This window comes from Globicephala melas, chromosome 15 (genome assembly GCF_963455315.2).
Source record: "Globicephala melas chromosome 15, mGloMel1.2, whole genome shotgun sequence".
Lineage (NCBI taxonomy): Eukaryota > Metazoa > Chordata > Mammalia > Artiodactyla > Delphinidae > Globicephala > Globicephala melas.
The window spans coordinates 62415129-62434455 of record NC_083328.1 but is presented as its reverse complement, the minus strand read 5'-3'; the positions used below and the strand labels follow the sequence as shown (position 1 = coordinate 62434455).

The window sequence follows — 19327 nt, the reverse complement described above, 5'->3', positions numbered from 1 at the left end:
AACTATAGAAGAAAGTAGGGGAGCTTTAGTTAAGGAAACAGAAATGTTCAAAATGAAACCAACTGCCTTTCTCTCAGCCTTCTCACAATATTTCTTTGGTTGTACTCTAATATTATATCATATTCACTTTTTTCTTGAATCTTATAAATCAAAATTCAGTAATTGTATATTAACAACCTATATTTTTCTTGAATTCAGAATTAATAACCCGTTTGGTTATCTGATTTTTCCAATAGCTCTAAGTTAAATTCTTTACTACTATCGACCTGTGTGGGAATAACATTTCTGTGGCAATATTTATTCCTCCCAGTAATCTAGGAGTAAAATTGCAAGGTTCTTCAGTTGCCATTAGTATGGATTTTTGCTGTCTGCACCAGCACTTAGGGAGATTGCTTACTTGTTGGGGCTACAGATTGTGAAAAGGGCCTTATACAGCCTCAAGGCTCCTAGGAAGGGAGATAGTAAGTTAAAAGTAAGAGTGCATGCTCCCAATTCTACCTCTAGCTTACTATGGAACCTTGGACCTGTTTTCGAACACCGCTGTGGGCCTTTGTTTTTTCATCCATAATATGAGGTAACTGGAACAGGTATCTGAGATATTTTTTTTAGCAATACAGTTCTTTGAAAGTAAAGGATACTGCAGAATCCTTGCCTATAATTTGAAATGAGAGAGAAGTCATATAAGGAGCATATTGATATAGGCATCTGCATGTGCTCAGGACCTGCTTCAGGTTCTAAATTCCCATGTGCTAGGGCTTTTAAAATGGATTTAAGGTAAGGCTTATGAAACTACAGAGAGTACAGTAAGGTAAAATACTGTCTAAAAGCGGGTGACCAATATCAGGGCAAAGGGAAACAAAAGGTAGAAAAGAAAAGTACAGCTAAGAGTAAGATTAAAAACAAAATGAAGGCTGTGAGCACTCTGGTTCTTTGGGAATGTGGGTGTTAGTAGGTAACATTTTTTTCTTCCCCACTAAAAATTCTAAGGTTCACCCAGGTAAAAATGAAAGCATCCCAAAGCCAATGGGGATGTCTGTTAAATACACATTCTGCAGCAAAATTAATTAGCTTTGTTCTGGTATTCTCCGGCTTTCTTTGTTCTCTGAATACCACTTTCATTAGCCAATCTACAGCTTCTTGCAAGGTGTTATGAATTGTTGGAGCCACCACTGCAATATTCACAAAAAAAGAATCTGGACTCCCTGGTTGAATTTGATAGCTACCCTAAAGATAATGTGGTTTCATAGGCACAGTACTTTATAATATTGAGAGCCCAAACTATGATCCCTTAAAACATCTAAGGGATGGATGATTACATGAAAATCATTATATCAGAAATTTGTAGAAAACACTGAGTAAATAGCCATGTTATTAAATTAAGTGGATTTTAACATTTAATGAAATTGGCAGATTTTTTATGTCAAATATTGAATACTGTGTCAGACTAGAGAGATGTAAATAATGCTAAGAATGATAATGCAAATGGATTTCTTCAGAAACAGGGGAGGGGTTAAGCTTAGTTTTGTGTATAAACTGTACAGCTTACTCTCAAATGTGTAATTTATGTTTTAGCACCCCAGATACTCGCCCAGCTGGTCTGGAGGAGGCTGATCAGCAGCCATTGCCTGGAGAACAAGGAATTAACTTGGACAACTCAGGCCCTAAACTGCCAGAATTTTCAAACCGGCCACCAGGTGATAAAATGTTAACTAAAGTTTATATGCTTGTCATCATTTATTTACAGCATTATAAGTCTTTTTTTCAAGGAAACAATAGTATTTTATTTTGTGTACTAACTAGGCTACTTTGATGATTTAATGTGTCTAGTATTTGGAAACTGTGCCTTGATATTAAGTTAAAAATTTTCAAATATAACTTCTGAAGGCATGTGTGTGTATGTATTTGTGTGTATGTGTGTGTTTGTGTGTGTGTGTGTATTTTGCTCAAATTAGTCTTCATTATTTTAGGTCTTCATAAAATCAGACTAAAATGTCAAGTGCCTCTTTATTCTTGTCAATATTAAGATTCTAGTTGGCATCAAAATGGATTAAGATTAAATGAAAAGATGTTTTCACTCTAATCCTGCTTGCCTGCCTTTCCTGCAGCCTTTCCTACTGGGGCTTTCTCAAAGCAGAGAACTACCAGGGTTTAAAATAAGATTTTTTAAATACAACTTTTATTATGAATCTTTAAACATAAAAAATATGTAAAGAGTAATAAAAGAGACACTCATGTACTTCCTACCCAGGTTAATAATAATACCCAGGTTAATAATAAATAGGACCAATATTGTTGAAGCCCTCTGTGTTGTATCCTCCTCTGATTATAAAATAATATCATCCTCTAAATGTTGAAAATTATGTTGAAAAGGAAAAAGTCTCCTAAAATTCATTCATTCCAACCTAGGTATTATAGAACCAAGGTCAGCTGCCACAGTGTCTCTATACCTGGTTCCTCTTGGCCTAAGCAGTGATTTGTAACTTTATTCCCCTGTGACACAGTTGAAGACACACAAGCCTGTCACATTTAGGCCACACTTCCATGTGTATACAAAGGATTATGTTTTGTTTCTTCCTTTCTAGTTCCTCCACCTCCTTTTTTGGCATGTAAGTGATGTTACTTTAGGGATAAACTTTAGTCCACCCTTAATTTATGTATTTTGAAAGTGAATCCAAAAAAAAAGTGAATTCATTATGATGTCAGTACTTTGTGTTATTTATTACAAATTGTTTGGGCACACCACACTTCCCATCAGTGAGTTACAGCAGCACAGTTGAGGCTGGGAGGTCATCAGTCTTTGGTGGTGGTCCAGAGGCATTATGAACAGGAAGGTGCCTTCTTCCCTCAGATACATCTGAATTCTTCTGTTAAATCCCAGGGGTTCTCACACACATTATTGCTTCCTTTCTGCAGTTTGCAAACTGGAAGCCTGTAGGCTGAATTCAGCCTATGATATGTTTGAATTGTCATGCACCATCCTGAACCAAACAGAAACCTGAATTTAAATGCCTTTAGCTAGAGCATCAGCTCTGCAGTTTGGCTCTGTCCACAGAACTACTACTGTCTTATACCAGCCCACTTCTCTTCTTCATTACCGGTCTGGCCCCTAAAGGCATATGAATTTTCATCCTTTGATTAATAAACTTGGTTTTTTATTATGTTATATGCACATGTGTGTGTCCTAGCTTTCCCTCTCCACCATTCTGTCACAACAACCCAATCTATCTTATCATTAATGCCCTTTGGACTGCTGCCTCCAGCTTCTGGAACCTTTACAGTAGCCATGCCCTTAACTGTTACTTTCGAGAGAGGCTGCTGTATTGTCTGTGCTGCTCTCTTTGGTATTTATGCTGTCTGGTGGCCTAATTTTAAAGAAAAAGGCATTTGTATCATAGCCCTGACATCAAGGCTTCTACAGAAATTACAGTTCTTAACATGGGAACCTGAGTTAAACCTATAGAAATGCCATATGTTGTTGGCTTTATAAATGTAAAGAGGTTAGTTGGGCCTAAAACAAAAAAGGATTAAAAAGAAACTTCAAAACTGGATTCTGCACATTGTACTCATTGGTGCCATGTCTGTCATTGGCTAGAAGACATTGATTAGCTATTAAACACAGGGTGTGACCCTGTGGATCAGCAGCATTTGATAGCTGCTCTGAAAATCTTGAGCCAACACTTCTGACTGCCAGGGCCAGCTGTCCTTATGCCTGTACCTTCGTAAAACTTTCCTAATGTATTTTTCATGCAACAGTGAAATAAATCTAGTTTGTGAAATTGTATGTATCCCAGTTATATGCCCGCTTTTTCCCACTGAACAACCTTTATTCTTGGTTAATGATCTTTTCATCCTTTTCTGCTGATTGTGTAAGGTTTTGGTTCTAAAATGCCAAATAAAATCTTCACAAAAGAAAGAATCATTTGAGATGTTGCCTTCTAGAAATCTATAAGGCATTGTCCCTCAGAGTTCTTTTCCTGAAATTATTTTTTATTCCTGAGGGCTGTGCTTCTTGCTTATTCTTCAATTATGGATTCATAGAAAATATTTCTCCAAATAAAGTTTTACATGTAAGAAAGTAAACAGAAATTAATATTTGTAAAAAGAACTTCAGTGCCCTCATTTTATTTTCAATGTGTGTATCAGCTTCTATTAGCTCCTACTATTTATTGAACTGATTTACGTCGGAGGGGCAGTTTAATTCATTGGGTTTTCCAAAGAACTGAGCCTGAAGGATGCAGCATGGTGTGTGAAGCCAATGGATTGGAGTAATTTTAAATCCCTCTTCCTTAAGGAATTGAATCCTAGAATTTTATATCTTACTTCTGTTGAAAGAATAAAAAGGCTATCTTCAATGCTGGCGTTTTCAACAAAACCAAGTCTTAAAAAAATTAATCTGTGCTAACAGAAAAAAAGTGACTCTTAAATGCTTCATTCACAAGTACAATGAAATATTTACTATGCTTGCATGAGACCCCAGTGCTGGGCGGTCAACTGTTTGCTGTTGATGGAGTTTTTCTCGTGTCATCTGAATGTTTGGCTGGTATAGACTTGGCCAGTTTCAGTGCATAGCACAGTGTCTATTACAGTCTTAGTGCGGTGATGCCTCATTCAAACCCTGAAGACTGAGGAGCTCCAGGTTCTTGATGCTTTGCTTTTTGCTTCCTTAAGCAGTGTGCCTCTTTGCTTATGTCAAAGAATGAGGGGCTGCCCATACCCCCCCTGGGAACGGGCATGCCTGAACTGTTTGTGCACAGTCTGTGCAACCTAGATGAGTATTTCTTGGCTATACTCTAAAGGTAGCAAAGCTTTTCTTGCTGAAAATCTAACTTCCCTGATTTTGGGGGCTCGTTTTAGGTTATCCTTCTCAACCAGTTGAACAGAGGCCACTTCAGCAGATGCCTCCTCAGCTCATGCAGCATGTGGCGCCCCCACCCCAGCCACCACAGCAGCAGCCGCCGCCGCAGCCGCCGCCACCCCCCAGTCAGCCACAGTCTCAGCAGCAGCAGCAGCAAATGATGATGATGCTCATGATGCAGCAGGACCCCAAATCAGTTAGGCTTCCAGTCTCCCAGAGCGTCCATCCCCCAAGGGGCCCCCTGAATCCGGACTCCCAGAGAATGCCCATGCAACAGAGTGGCAGTGTGCCTGTCATGGTCAGTTTGCAAGGACCTGCCTCCGTGCCGCCATCACCTGATAAGCAAAGAATGCCAATGCCTGTGAATACTCCTTTGGGAAGCAATTCAAGGAAAATGGTATACCAGGAGAACCCCCAGAATCCTTCCAGCTCACCACTGGGAGAGATGTCCTCACTCCCTGAAGCAAGTGGCAGTGAAGTACCATCTGTCTCAGGAGGCCCAAATAACATGCCTTCACATTTAGTGGTTTCCCAGAATCAGTTAATGATGACAGGGCCAAAACCTGGACCATCACCCCTTTCAACAACTCAAGGTGCAACTCCCCAGCAGCCTCCTGTAAATTCCCTGCCCAGCTCTCATGGCCACCACTTTCCAAATGTGGCTGCCCCAACCCAAACATCTAGGCCTAAAACACCAAACAGAGCCAGCCCCAGACCCTATTATCCTCAGACACCCAACAACCGCCCTCCCAGCACAGAACCTTCAGAAATCAGTCTATCACCAGAAAGACTCAATGCCTCCATAGCAGGACTCTTCCCCCCACAGATTAATATTCCTTTACCTCCCAGGCCAAATTTAAACAGAGGCTTTGATCAACAGGGCCTAAATCCAACAACTTTGAAGGCCATCGGACAAGCACCTTCAAATCTTACCATGAATAATCCTTCCAATTTTGCTGCCCCACAGACTCACAAATTAGATTCTGTGGTGGTGAATTCTGGAAAGCAGTCTAATTCTGGAGCAACAAAACGGGCAAGTCCAAGCAACAGTCGCAGGTCTAGTCCTGGGTCAAGTAGGAAAACCACCCCAAGTCCAGGGAGACAAAATTCAAAAGCCCCTAAACTTACTCTTGCCTCTCAAACTAATGCAACCTTGTTGCAAAATGTGGAGTTGCCAAGAAACGTATTGGTCAGTCCTACTCCTTTGGCCAACCCCCCTGTACCTGGAAGCTTCCCTAACAACAGCGGGCTGAATCCTCAGAATCCTACCATGCCTGTGGCTGCAATAGGGGGTGTTCTTGAGGAAAACAAGGAGAGCTTGACTATGCCTCAGGACAGCGACTGCCAGAATTCCCAGGGTAGGAAGGAGCAGGTAAACGTTGAGCTAAAAGCAGTCCCTGCCCAAGAAGTTAAAATTGCCCCTGAAGATCAATCCAAAAAGGATGGGCAACCTTCGGATACTAACAAACTTCCCAGTATCGAAGAGAACAAAAATTTGGTGTCTCCTGCTATGAGGGAAGCACCAACATCGTTAAGTCAACTTCTTGATAACTCTGGAGCTCCTAATGTGACCATTAAACCCCCTGGGCTTACAGATCTGGAAGTAACACCTCCAGTAGTTTCTGGAGAGGACCTGAAAAAAGCATCTGTCATTCCCACACTGCAGGATTCGTCTTCTAAAGAACCCTCTAATTCCCTAAATTTACCTCACAGTAACGAGCCATGTTCAACCCTTGTGCATCCAGAATTGAGTGAGGTCAGTTCTAATGTTGCACCAAGCATCCCTCAAGTAATGTCAAGACCTGTCAGCTCTTCCTCCATTTCCACTCCTTTGCCCCCAAATCAGATAACTGTTTTTGTAACTTCCAATCCCATCACAACTTCAGCTAACACATCAGCAGCTCTGCCAACTCACCTGCAGTCTGCATTAATGTCAACAGTTGTCACAATGCCCAATGTGGGTAGCAAGGTTATGGTTTCTGAGGGACAGTCAGCTGCTCAGTCAAATGCCCGGCCTCAGTTCATTACACCTGTCTTTATCAATTCATCCTCAATAATTCAGGTTATGAAAGGATCACAGCCAAGCACAATTCCTGCAACCCCACTGACAACCAACTCTGGCTTGATGCCTCCCTCTGTTGCAGTCGTTGGCCCTTTACACATACCTCAGAATATAAAATTTTCTTCTGCTCCTGTACTGCCTAATGCCCCCTCCAGTAGTCCTGCTGCAAACATACAGACAGGTCGACCCTTGGTCCTTAACTCACGAGCCACCCCTGTTCAGCTTCCTTCCCCACCTTGTACAACTTCTCCAGTTGTCCCTCCTCATCCCCCTGTCCAGCAAGTAAAAGAACTGAATCCAGAGGAGACTAGTCCTCAGGTGAGCACCTCAGCAGATCAGAGCACTCTGCCCTCTTCACAGTCAACCACAGTGGTTTCTCCCCTTTTGACCAATAGTCCAGGCTCCTCTGTCAACCGGCGAAGCCCAGTCTCATCTAGTAAGGGCAAAGGAAAAGTGGACAAAATCGGCCAGATTTTGCTGACCAAGGCGTGTAAAAAAGTTACAGGCTCTCTTGAGAAAGGGGAAGAACAATATGGTGCAGATGGAGAAACTGAAGGCCAAGGGCTAGAGACCACAGCTCCAGGGCTCATGGGAACAGAGCAGTTATCCACAGAGCTGGACAGTAAAACCCCAACACCCCCAGCACCCACTCTGCTAAAAATGACCTCTAGCCCTGTGGGCCCCGGCTCCGCCTCAGCAGGACCCAGCTTACCTGGCAGTACTCTCCCCACCAATGTACGCTCGATAGTAACCACTCTGGTACCCTCTGAGCTCATCTCCGCGGCGCCGACCACAAAAAACAATCATATTGGCATAGCATCTGAGCCACTTGCAGGTGGCCTAGTGGAGGAGAAGGTGGGATCTCATCCAGAGCATCTACCCAGCATAGGTATGTACTTGGGGCCTGGCATCATCTCATGTCAATTTTTGATGACCTGTCCCACAAGAGAAAGCATGACTCCTTTTCTACTTGGAGGAAGAAGAATGGGTTAAATGGCAATAGTGATAGTTTCATTTATTTGAAGTACATTGGGAAATATACTTCCCTTTTAAAATCCCACGTTGTTTACATTCATTAATATGGTTCTCTCTCAGCTCCTGAAATAATCATATACCTTTTATTTACATAAAATTTTTCATTTTATAAAGAAGCATTTTCACCTGTGTTACATCATCATCATACCAACCATGTCAGGTAGCCCTAACCCCATTCTGCGGGTGAGAAGATTGAAGCTCAGAGTTCAGTATTCATTCAAAGTCTATACTGTGAGCCTCCAGTTTAACCATGTCCCTTAAGGGTAAACAGCAGTTTCTGCAGGTTCTCCTTACTGTGGTAAAGACTTGCTCTCAACTGTTCAGAGCAGGTTTCTTATAGCCCCTTCCTCATTGTACTCTATCCCAGGGACTCTTCCCTTCTGACTGGCTACTCCAGGGGAGAGCTTTCCAGAAAACCAGCTTTCATGGTAATAGACATGGGAGGAGCAAAGTGGTTGAGAGATAGGTTTAGGTTGGTGCCAGCATTTAGCAGCTGTTTGGGCTTAGGCAAGTTACTTGACTACTCCAAACTTCAGTTTCCTCCTTTGTAAAATGGGGACAATAGTAGTTGTAAGAATTCAATGAGATAATGTATGTAACGTTTTTAGCACGGGGCTAGAATATAGTAATCATTCAATAATAGGTAAAGAATTCTTATTGCCAGTTTCTTTTTGATGCAATCTCTTTGAAAATTAGACCATTCCATTCATGTATTTCTACTTCAGGTTATTTCCTATGTACTGGTAAGGTGGGCTAATGATGGAAACGTAGATGTCCTTACATCTACCCTCCTTCCCTTGGCGTTTACCCCCGCACCCGCCCCTCCCCACACATACGTAATATTCCTCCTTCTGTGAGGCTTAAGTGGTACAGAAGCTCTATTTCCCCAGAGTGGAATCAAACACTGCCAAAGCTCAAAGGACCTTTGCTGTATCCTAGGCCAGCCAATAGCACCTGTTTATGCAGCTAAAATGCTTCGAGGGGCAGGAGGAGGGGCAGAAAGAACACAAGATTCTGGTAGGATCAAGGTTCAAATTCTAGCTCCACTGGTACCATTTGCAGTTGGATAAATCCCTTAACCTCTTGTAAGCCATGTACTTCACCAGTAAACTGGAGATTGTAATTCCTACCTCCCAGAATTTATACAAAGATTCACTGAGCGGGCTTAGCGTAAAAGCCAGCACACTGCCTCACACAGAGCCCTGGAAAGGTTAATTCCCCTTCTCTCTGCCTATTCACTTCAAAACTAGAGATACAGGGAGGGATAAAGGCCTTTAAGGAGTTCTCTGCCCTTGGAGGAGACAGAGACTTCATAGGGCTGGGTGCTGTATATTCCTGGTTCTAGTTCTGTTGATGTAAGTGAGCCCTAAGAATTTTTTAAAAACCTGGTGTAACTTAAATATATTCTCCACTATTAAATGTTTCCATTCTACTTCCTTTCAGGGAACCTTTCCCTCTGATACCAAGAGAATAACGATGAAGTTGTTAGAAAATAACTTTTATCTGGATCCTGTGTAATCCTGGAGAAATATAGGAGCGTTAGGGAGATGAACCAGTAGTTGGAAAAAAAACTTCTCAATTTCAGTTAAGATTATTTCCATTCTTTTTCAAGGGGCTTCTGTGCTTTTACCTTGAAAGTGTGAGAAACCAATACTGGAGTAAAAAATAAAAGTTAAGGTACAGTTTTAAACTTTATTAGATAAGCATCCAAAATAAATTCTTAACACAAATGCATCATTGACTAAGCAGGGAGAGATATCTACAAAAGTCACAATTTCCACATGAGGGTAAAACTTATTGTTGTAGAGTTTATCTAGGATGGTAGACTGAGTGTCAAGATGGGAGGACATAACCTTGAGTGACTGTGGCATATCTATGTCTTCAATCTTTACGGTATGATCCCAGAAGTTCCCATTCTAGAGTACATTGTGTATTCTATTCCATTCTTCTTCAATGGCCTGAGTTCTCTCTGTCCTTCAAAGCCTAATTCTGATGTTTCTCCCTTTAGTGTACCTTCAGATTTCTCAATCTAGAATTGATCTCCCTTGCTTTGGACTCCCATAGTACTTTATACTTTATGAATCTGCTTCATATAACATCACAGTTGACTCCAGAGTACCACTTGTGTAAATCTTTAATACTAGACTGAGTCCTGATGGGCAAGAAGAATGGAATTTGGTCTCTAAGGGTGCCTGGCACAGAGCCTTGCCCTTAGTAAGTTCTTGGTAATTGACAGATAAAATAAGTAGATAACATATCAAATTGATTTGATTCATTAAATATGAATTGAATACCTGCTTTATGCCCATCGCACTTGCCAGGTGCTATAGAAAAGTACACAATATATGATTCATTTCAGGTCTCAAGGAATATAGTCTTTAGAGGGTTGAGACAATTTTTTAAATGCTAAGGTTGAATGGTATAATTGTCCCTCTGAAAGTGGTTTGGGTTGCCTACTAAAGTATGCTTTTGGGTTTTTTAGAGTACTGGGCAGAACTTGACCCCAAGAAGCAAAAATTATCGGTGCTGTTGTCCTCATGGCCATATCCTTCCTTGATCTTGGCACATACACAAAGGAAAAACAGAACCCCCCTGACATTAGTCTTTGTTACTGAGTGTTAGTTAATTTTTTAAGCAAGTTTTGGAATGTACTGTACTTTCAAAGTTAACTTCAAGTACTGCTTTCTAAGAATATGTGTATTTTAGCAGTTACTTAGCCCTCGGTTCAGTCAATGCTTTCTGCTTTGTTTAGAAAAGAATGTTAAAGCCCTGTTTCTTTTCTTTTCTTTTTTTTTTTTCCTTGCCTTAGCCCCTTCACAGAGTTTAGTCCCAAAGGAAACTCCAGCCACAGCACTGCAGGGGTCTGTTCCCAGACCAGGTAAGGCCCACCTTGGAAAAATTTCTTGAGTGGAATAGGTTACATGTGAAGGAACCACTGCTGTCCTCAATGTGCCAGGAAGTGGCTGAAACTATCTTATCTATTTGCTTCAGAGCAGACTTCGGTTGAGTGGCAGAGCTTATGCAGTACTATTTGAAGTTATTTTTCCCCTGACCAGCTTGCTCTCTGACGCATTCCTCGTGTCAGCCAGGGAACTCAAGAAGGACATCTCAGTGCCCATTGTCTGCCACCAAGCCGTGGGTGGTTTCCATTGCAGAGTTTGCCCTGTTCCATGACCCTGGCACCCATAGCTGGCAGCTGACTGATTGGCATACAGTAACTCACTGGGGTGGGAGGCATTACTGCATTAAGACAGTAATTGCATTATCATGACAGGAGTGGAGGCTTGTTCCGAAAACCTCCGCTGCAGTGAGGTAGCCATTCCTCAGGGAGTCAGAGTCATTTCAGTCATGTCTAGATGGCGTTAAGTTTCTTCCCATGACCAAGATATTGTAAATAGCACTAGGGATGATGTTTCTGGAAGGTGGAGCCCATGGTAATCTGACAAATAACTACTGTGAAATGCTGGCTCAGCTCTGAATGCATGAGGATCTTGATGGCAGTAACAGCCGTCAAGATTAGACTGCCAAAGCAGATAAAGATTATAGATTTGTTACAGTTTAGTCTTACCTGGCTCTTTGTCATTGTAGGTTATTGGGGGATACCCCCCCACAAAAAAAGAAGTGTGACTGCTTTCCACAAGGAGGTTAGAGTCTCGCTGACAATACAGTTCACACACTTGACAAAATTTTTAAAAAGAAAGTTTAATTTTGAATCTAAGTCAGTAAAAGTAAGGTAGAAGTTGGGAATTCCCTGGCAGTCCAGTGGTCAGAACTCTGTGCTCTCACTGCCGAGGGCCCAGGTTCAGTCCCTGGTCGGGGAACTAAAATCCCACAAGCTGCACGGGGTGGCCAAAAAAAATTTTAAATAAATAAAATTTAAAATATTTTTTTAAAAAGTAAGGTAAAAGTTGTGATTATTTTAAAACCTGCTTCAGGGTGCCATGTCCTATATGATGGATAGGACTTTCTATTTTACATTCTTTGGGTAAAACCAGGCCTCTGGAAAAATGGATGAGCAAAAAACATTTTAGCCACCCAGATTCGTTTGCTACCAACTGCCCACATGATACCTGAGAAGGGTAGAAATGGAACAAATTCTTCAGAGAAGGAATTAGATAGTAATACTCATTTTTGATGAGAAAAGGAGCAACTAGAAAGGGGAAGGGAATTCCATCTCCTGCCCCAACTCTTTTCTCCGGAAGATAGACTTTCCCATATCATATGTCCTCCTTCTCAGAGTAATTTGCTGAAGAATCTTGTTCCTTTTAAAAGTTTGGCTCAAATGAATCTCCTTAAAATACTGCCTACGCCAATAATTGCCTTCACCAAAACCCCTTTGATCTCCACTCATATGAATTAGCTGTGATAGTGTTAAAATTGTCAAAAGCATTGAATTTTGTTTCAAAAGAGCAAACTAACCAAAATTTTTTGTAGTAAACCTCTTTTGACTTGAGCCATTTTTATTTTTGAGCACACATTTCCTGAGTTTCTTTGCTCCAGCAGAGCCAACAAGGCAGCAGAGACTCAGTGAGTTGGTATCTATTTCTTGTGGAGGGGGTTCCAGGTTTTATGAGTTAGATAATGGGGGAGCTAAATAACAAATGGGAAGCATGGATTCTCCTCTGCCAGCATCTTTCATTGAAGGCAGAGTAGGACAGCCTCTTTACGTGAAGGCTGCATCAACATGAGCATCATAGCAATACTAATAATAGCTAATACTGAGTTATTACTAAGTGCTGCTGTACTAAGTTTTTTATATGTGTTATTTAATTTAATCTTTTTAACTTTGAGGTGGGTAAAGTGGTTATCGCCATTTTTCAGATGAGACATTGAGCACAGAGAGGTCAAGCTGTTTGCCCAAGGTCACATGGCTAATAAGCAGTGAGGTCAAAATAACCCAGTCACTCTGACTCCACTGCCTTCAGGGAGGTTACTGTGTAATAAGTAGGGTAGGTTAGACAGGTACACTGTGTTTCAGGTGTTGAATTCCCTGAAACGGGGGACAGGGAAAGGACTGTGGGAGACCAGAGGCAGGAGAGATGACTGCTATCTGATGCATCAGGGATGGTCTTTTGGAAAAGATGGAACTACCTAAAGGCATATAATGGAGGAAGAAGATGTTTTCCTGCTGGTGCTAATAAAGAAGTGCCTGGTAAACGCATAGGATGCTCATTTAAGTAAAACCCTGCTAGACAAATGACAGAGATTTTCCTTTTTTAGAGGGCATTGCTGAGAGGTTGAGGAAGAGAGGAACATAATGGGGTGTATAGGTGATATCTCAGAGTAAAGCAGTCTGCTCTCTAAAACTCAGGAATTCCTTTGGAGGAGAATGCATCCTTAATAGATATTTAAGACATATTGGAAGATTACTGTTTAAAAAAAATATGTCAAGAGGGAAGAGATATTCTAAGAATGAAAACAGTCTCTTCTGCGTGAGAGGAAGAGGATTATTTTACTAAAATAGTTATAGCTGGATGAAATATGAACCAGGCAATGTAATTTAGTTACGTTGATCCAAACAGGATTACTTCACAGTATGGAGTAGAAATAAAAATAGACTGAGTAAGTATCTTATGCTCCAGACAACTGAGTTGTGTCCATGCCAACTCTATCTGTTTACCACGTTAGGGTGAGGATCCTGCTGCGCATGGAGACCCGTTAGCCTAAACAAGGCATTCAGAATTCTCATAGACACTTAGCTTCTCCCTGTGGACATATACACCAGAAGCTCCTACATCTCATTTCTGTCCTTTGTATTTTTAACAGAACTCGAGGCAAATGCTGCCATAGTCTCTGGACAAAGGTAAGATGATCACTTCTGCAGACTTAGCATGAATATGGCGTAAGCCTCTTTGAAAGGTATCATCTTTCTCAACCTTTAAACCTTTCCTCACCTTGTCCTTTTCCTTCACTCTTTGTACCAGTTTTTTTCCTGCTGAAGTAGGGAGCTGTCATGAGTACCAACCCCTCAGAGGTAACATTTCTTTTAACAAAACTTGGTGGCTAAGTTCCTGCCTTTTGTGGTGGTTTTGAAAATTGGATGACATAACATTTTCAGCACTGAGCATAGTGAGTAAATAATAAGCATTCAATATATAGGAGCTGTTGGGTCGTATGGTAGTTCTATTTGTAGTTTTTTAAAGAACCTCCATACTGTTCTCCATAGTGGCTGTATCAATTTACATTCCCACCAGCAGTGCAAGAATGTTCCCTTTTCTCCACACCCTCTCCAGCATTTATTGTCTCTAGATTTTTTGATGATGGCCATTCTGACCATTGTGAGATGATACCTCATTGTAGTTTTGATTTGCATTTCTCTAATGATTAATGATGTTGAGCATTCTTTCATGTGTTTGTTGGCAATCTGTATATCTTCTTTGGAGAAATGTCTATTTAGGTCTTCTGCCCATTTTTGGATTGGGTTGTTTGTTTTTTTGTTATTGATCTGCATGAGCTGCTTGTAAATTTTGGAGATTAATCCTTTGTCAGTCCCACTACTGGGCATATACCCTGAGAAAACCATAATTCAAAAAGAGTCATGTACCAAAATGTTCATTGCAGCTCTATTTATAATAGCCAGGAGATGGAAGCAACCTAAGTGTCCATCATTGGATGAATGGATAAAGAAGATGTGGCACATATATACAATGGAATATTACTCAGCCATAAAAAGAAATGAAACTGAGTTATTTGTAGTGAGGTGGATGGACCTAGAGTCTGACCCAGAGTGAAGTAAGTCAGAAAGAGAAAAACAAATAACCGTATGCTAACACATATATATGGAATCTAAGAAAAAAAAAAAAACGGTCATGAAGAACCTAGGGGTAAGATGGGAATAAAGACACAGACCTACTAGAGAATGGACTTGAGGACATGGGGAGGGGGAAGGGTAAGCTGTGACAAAGTGAGAGAGTGGCATGGACCTATATACACTACTAAACGTAAGATAGATAGCTAGTGGGAAGCAGCCGCATAGCACAGGGAGATCAGCTCAGTGCTTTGTGACCACCTAGAGGGGTGGGATAGGGAGGGTGGGAGGGAGGGAGATGCAAGAGGGGAGAGATATGGGAACATGTCTATGCATAACTGATTCACTTTGTTATAAAGCAGAAACTAACACACCATTGTAAAGCAATTATACTCCAATAAAGATGTTAAAAAATTTATATATATATATATATATAGGAGCTGTTGCCATCATTGTCATTAATAATAGTCCTTGCAACACCTTCTAAGTATAGCTGTTTGATCCTCAAGAGAAAGAATGGCAGATGGGGTCTGAGCGCAGAACCCATGCTTTTTCTTTTATACTGTGCTACCCCACATAACCTAACAAAATAAAATACAACTGTGGCTTCAACCTCATTAGCCCCATGGAGAGAAGTATTATCGTATTACAAAAGTCATTCCTTTTTTAATGTAGGACTGTACTAGATAACATTTTAAAGAATTTATCATACTTGTATATCAACTTGGGTTGTAAAACCGCTTCACAGTCATTTTCTCATTTAATTATCGTATCAACCCTGTAAGGTGGTTATAATAGCCAACATTTATTTGAATGCTGTTCTATGCCATATATTGGGCTAAAAGCTCCCTAGATGTATTATCTCATTTAATTTTCACGGTATCTATTAGGAAAGGAAATTCTGTCTTACAGATGAGGAACCTAAAGCTCAGAGAGGTTAACTAAATTGCCCAAAGCCACAGATTCAGTAAATGGTGAAGCTGAGATTCACACCCAGGCCTTCTGCCTCCAGAGCTCTCACACTTAATGTATTACAGCAGACAAGATGGGGATTTATAGATCAAGAATCTGAAACAGAGAGAAAGTTAAATATCGTGGCCAATAAATACATAGGTAAGACTTGATCCTTGTTCTTCTGACTCCAAATTCATTGCTATTCCTACTACCTGTCTAGTTTTATTTGGATTGGGCTTACATTTGAATTCATTTGCATATCTCAAAGTATACACCAACTATGTGGCTAGAGAAAGAAGAGATAATCAGACCAAAAATACCTTGTTGGTGTTTGTTCGCTAAGTTACCTGATCATTGACCATATAAACACCAGGACAGTATTGCTGAGGCTTTTGTTTTGCCAGGAGAAAGAGGAACCTCCATTAGGAATCTTCTTCCTCAGAGGCTTTGACCATTTTCTGGGCTCCTAGCCAGAAAGCCATCCTTACCACCTCTAAAAAGATGTGTAAATCCCCCTGACTTGCAGTTCTACCCCAGCTCCAGTCTCACCTCTCCTTGACATGCCTTGGCTCGTGTGGGACAGTTGTTAGATGTAAAGCTAGGGTAATGAACAGGGTGGCCAAATTCCCAGGCATAGTGCCACTAACAAAGGGTCCTCTGTCAGGAGTAAACGATGGAGGGGTAGGGATAGTTGACAATCAGGCCATGGTTAAGAAGCTTACAATGTATCGGAAGACACAAGACCCTAAAAACATGCTGTACAGCCTGATGGGTGCTCTAGAATGCCAGACACAGACGGTGAACCCAAAAGACAAAAGAGACAGCTCCACTTGGGGAGTAAGGTCATGGAAGACTTCCCAGAAGAGGCATCCCTGTGACCAGTTTTTTGTTTTGTTTTTGTTGCATTACTTTTGTTTCCATTCCATGTCTTACAAGTAAATTTAATTAACTCTTTTTTTTTTAATGATTTTAACGTGAGTTTTTTGAACCATGAAAGTAGTAAAAGTTTACTGAGGGTAACTTGAAATTCAGATCAGACAATTACAAAGAAGAAAATTACCAGTTAGCCAATATTCCTACACCTCAGCAGTATTCACTGTGTATATTTTAGTTGTTCTTCTAGTCCTCTTCACAGAGTATATACAGATAGAAATAGTTACAGCACTCCAGTGTTTTATATATATATACTATAGTGTTTATAGATCTAACACTGTGTATTAGATATATAGTATTATATACACATATATATATCTCACACCCATTCATTCATATGTGGTTAAATATATACTCAATATGTATTATAATAAAAATGAGAGTATACTATTCATAATGTTGGTAGCTGTTTTTTTCCCCCACAATAATATATTATGAACAGTTTTTATCATTAAATAACCTTCTGCAGCATGATTTTTTCATGACTCCATTTGGATGTGCTGTGGTTTAGTTAACTAACGTACTATCACTGTTAAGCGTTTAGCTCTTCTATCTTCATTAATATAAATAAAATGCTTTGGCATCCTTGTGTGTAATTAGCTCTGTAAAAAGATTTGTTTCCTTAGGCACCTAAAAATGGAATTGCTGAGCCAGAGGATTACACCAGGGTGTCTCAGCCTCAGCGTTATTGACTGTTTGGATGAGATAATTCTGTGTGGGGTGTGGGGCAGGGAGCCGTTTTATGCATTATAGGATGTTTAGTGTCATCCCTGGCCTCTACCCAAAAGGTGCCAGTAGCATATCCTCCCAGTCATGACAATGAAAAATATCTCCAGACATTGCTGAATGTTCTAGGAGGCTAAATTGCCCTCTACTGAGAATCATTGGGTTGCACAATTTATACTCCATTAGGAGTTTTTGTCCCTGTACCCTCAATAATACTGGATATTATCATTTTTTAATCTTCACATACTAAAAAAAGGGGATTGAGGTAGGAGCAATCAGTAGTATACCCAGCAGTGTATTGTGAGTATATTCTCGTGTATATTCTATAATGTGACTTGTAATATGCCATTATCTAACTCTACTAGGCTCATAGTAAATGCCAGTGTATGTTGTTAATTTCCTAGATTTTTAGGTACTATTAATTTTTGAAGGGAAATATTTTTAGGAAAATGGGTGAGGAAGTTTGATGATTTTTGTTCCAAGTTCTTAATGTGTTTTACCACAATCTCACCAGCATTATACTTAAATATTTTATTTTTACTGATGTAACAAGCTGGACTCACTTTTAAATTGTCAGTAATATTAGAGCATAATTGACCTTATTGTCCCAGAGTGGAACATTGTCTCTCCAGAATGATTATGTAGTTCTTAATCTCCTGCCTTGTGAATGAAACTATTATCTTTATTTTTTGTGTGACTTGATTCCCTCACCTCCTTGGACTCTGTGCTTCTCTCTGTCAGCAGTGAGCCCAAAGAGATAACTGAGAAGTCCAAAACTCCAAGCCGAAGAAACTCCCGAACTGAAGAGCCAGCTGTGGCTTCTGAAAGTGTGGAAAATGGACATCGTAAGCGATCCTCTCGGCCTGCTTCAGCCTCCAGCTCTACTAAAGGTTAGCTGTGGGCTGCAGAGGCTATTTCTGAGTCAAATAGAAGAATAGGGTTCTTATCACAGCAGCAGAGGACTTTGCCCTTCGTCTTTGCTTCTATTCCTCAAATTTTCAAGTTACTTTGACGTCTACTTGCTTGTTTGGTCCTTCCTTTATTTGTTAGTTCATTTAACTATGTGTTTTCTCCCTGTGTGTGTGTGTGTGTGTGTGTGTGTGTGTGTGTGTGTACTTGTGTACAACAGCAGGAAGAACATAACAGGGCAGATTGATTCATGATCAACCACTTCAGACAGGTCCTCAGTATGGCCCCACCATCTTTCTGTGTTTTTGTGGTCAACTCTTTTTCCTACTCTCTACTCTTTTTAAACCTCTGGCTCCTATTTTATGTCCTGTTTTTCAGCAGAGACTCTCACCTCTTCAAAGAGAAAACAGAACTCCCTCAACTCTCACTACCAGGACATAAATCTACCAGTGTCCTCTTTTGCTCATACTATAATAGAGCAACTGTCGCTCCTTAAGTCCAAGGCCAATTCCTTCACTTGTGCCTTTGATCCCATCTTCTCTGACCTTACAGAGAATCTTACACAACCAGTTTTCTCTTCTCTATTGACTGCTGTCTCTTTTTTGGATGAACTCTGCCCTTGGCTTCTCTGACCCAGAACTCTCAATAGTTTTCTGTCTACTTCTCTGGCTGTTCCTTCTCAGACTCTGTACACGTTACATTAGATATTGGTCTACTCAGACTTTAATCCTGAGTCACCTTTTCTCTTCAACTTCTATTTTTTCCCTAACTAATCTCATTCATGCCTCCCTTCTTTAGTTATAACCTTTCACAGATGACTCATAAACTTGTTTTCTAACACTATCTATGTAACACTATGTATTAGATATATAGTATATATAGTATATATAGAGAGATCTTAGACAACTCCACATACATCCTTAACAGGACTGCAAACTCAACATGTCTAAAAACAGACCTTTGATTTTTCACCCCTGATGTCAGGTCCTTTGCCGTTGTTCCCGTACTACCATCTATCTGTCCATTAGGCATGTCCTCCTTGACACCTCTCTCCTTCACCTTCACATCCATCACAAAAAGCTGCTGGTTTTATCTCAGATGATTC

At 40.5% G+C, this 19327-nt stretch overlaps 1 protein-coding gene across 9 annotated transcripts in view; it reads left to right on the top strand.

Moving 5' to 3' along the window:
* Nucleotides 1-19327, top strand: part of NCOA6 (nuclear receptor coactivator 6) — a 97767-nt gene that overhangs the window by 70158 nt on the left and 8282 nt on the right. For 8 of the 9 annotated variants that reach the window (XM_030830825.2, XM_030830822.2, XM_060284130.1 and 5 more), the window contains 5 exons: nucleotides 1573-1694; nucleotides 4855-7806; nucleotides 10762-10830; nucleotides 13719-13755; nucleotides 18055-18203. In XM_030830825.2, the coding sequence (XP_030686685.1) occupies nucleotides 1573-1694; nucleotides 4855-7806; nucleotides 10762-10830; nucleotides 13719-13755; nucleotides 18055-18203 (3329 nt within the window). The remainder of the gene's footprint in view (nucleotides 1-1572; nucleotides 1695-4854; nucleotides 7807-10761; nucleotides 10831-13718; nucleotides 13756-18054; nucleotides 18204-19327) is intronic. The other variant, XM_060284125.1, reaches the window with a different exon arrangement.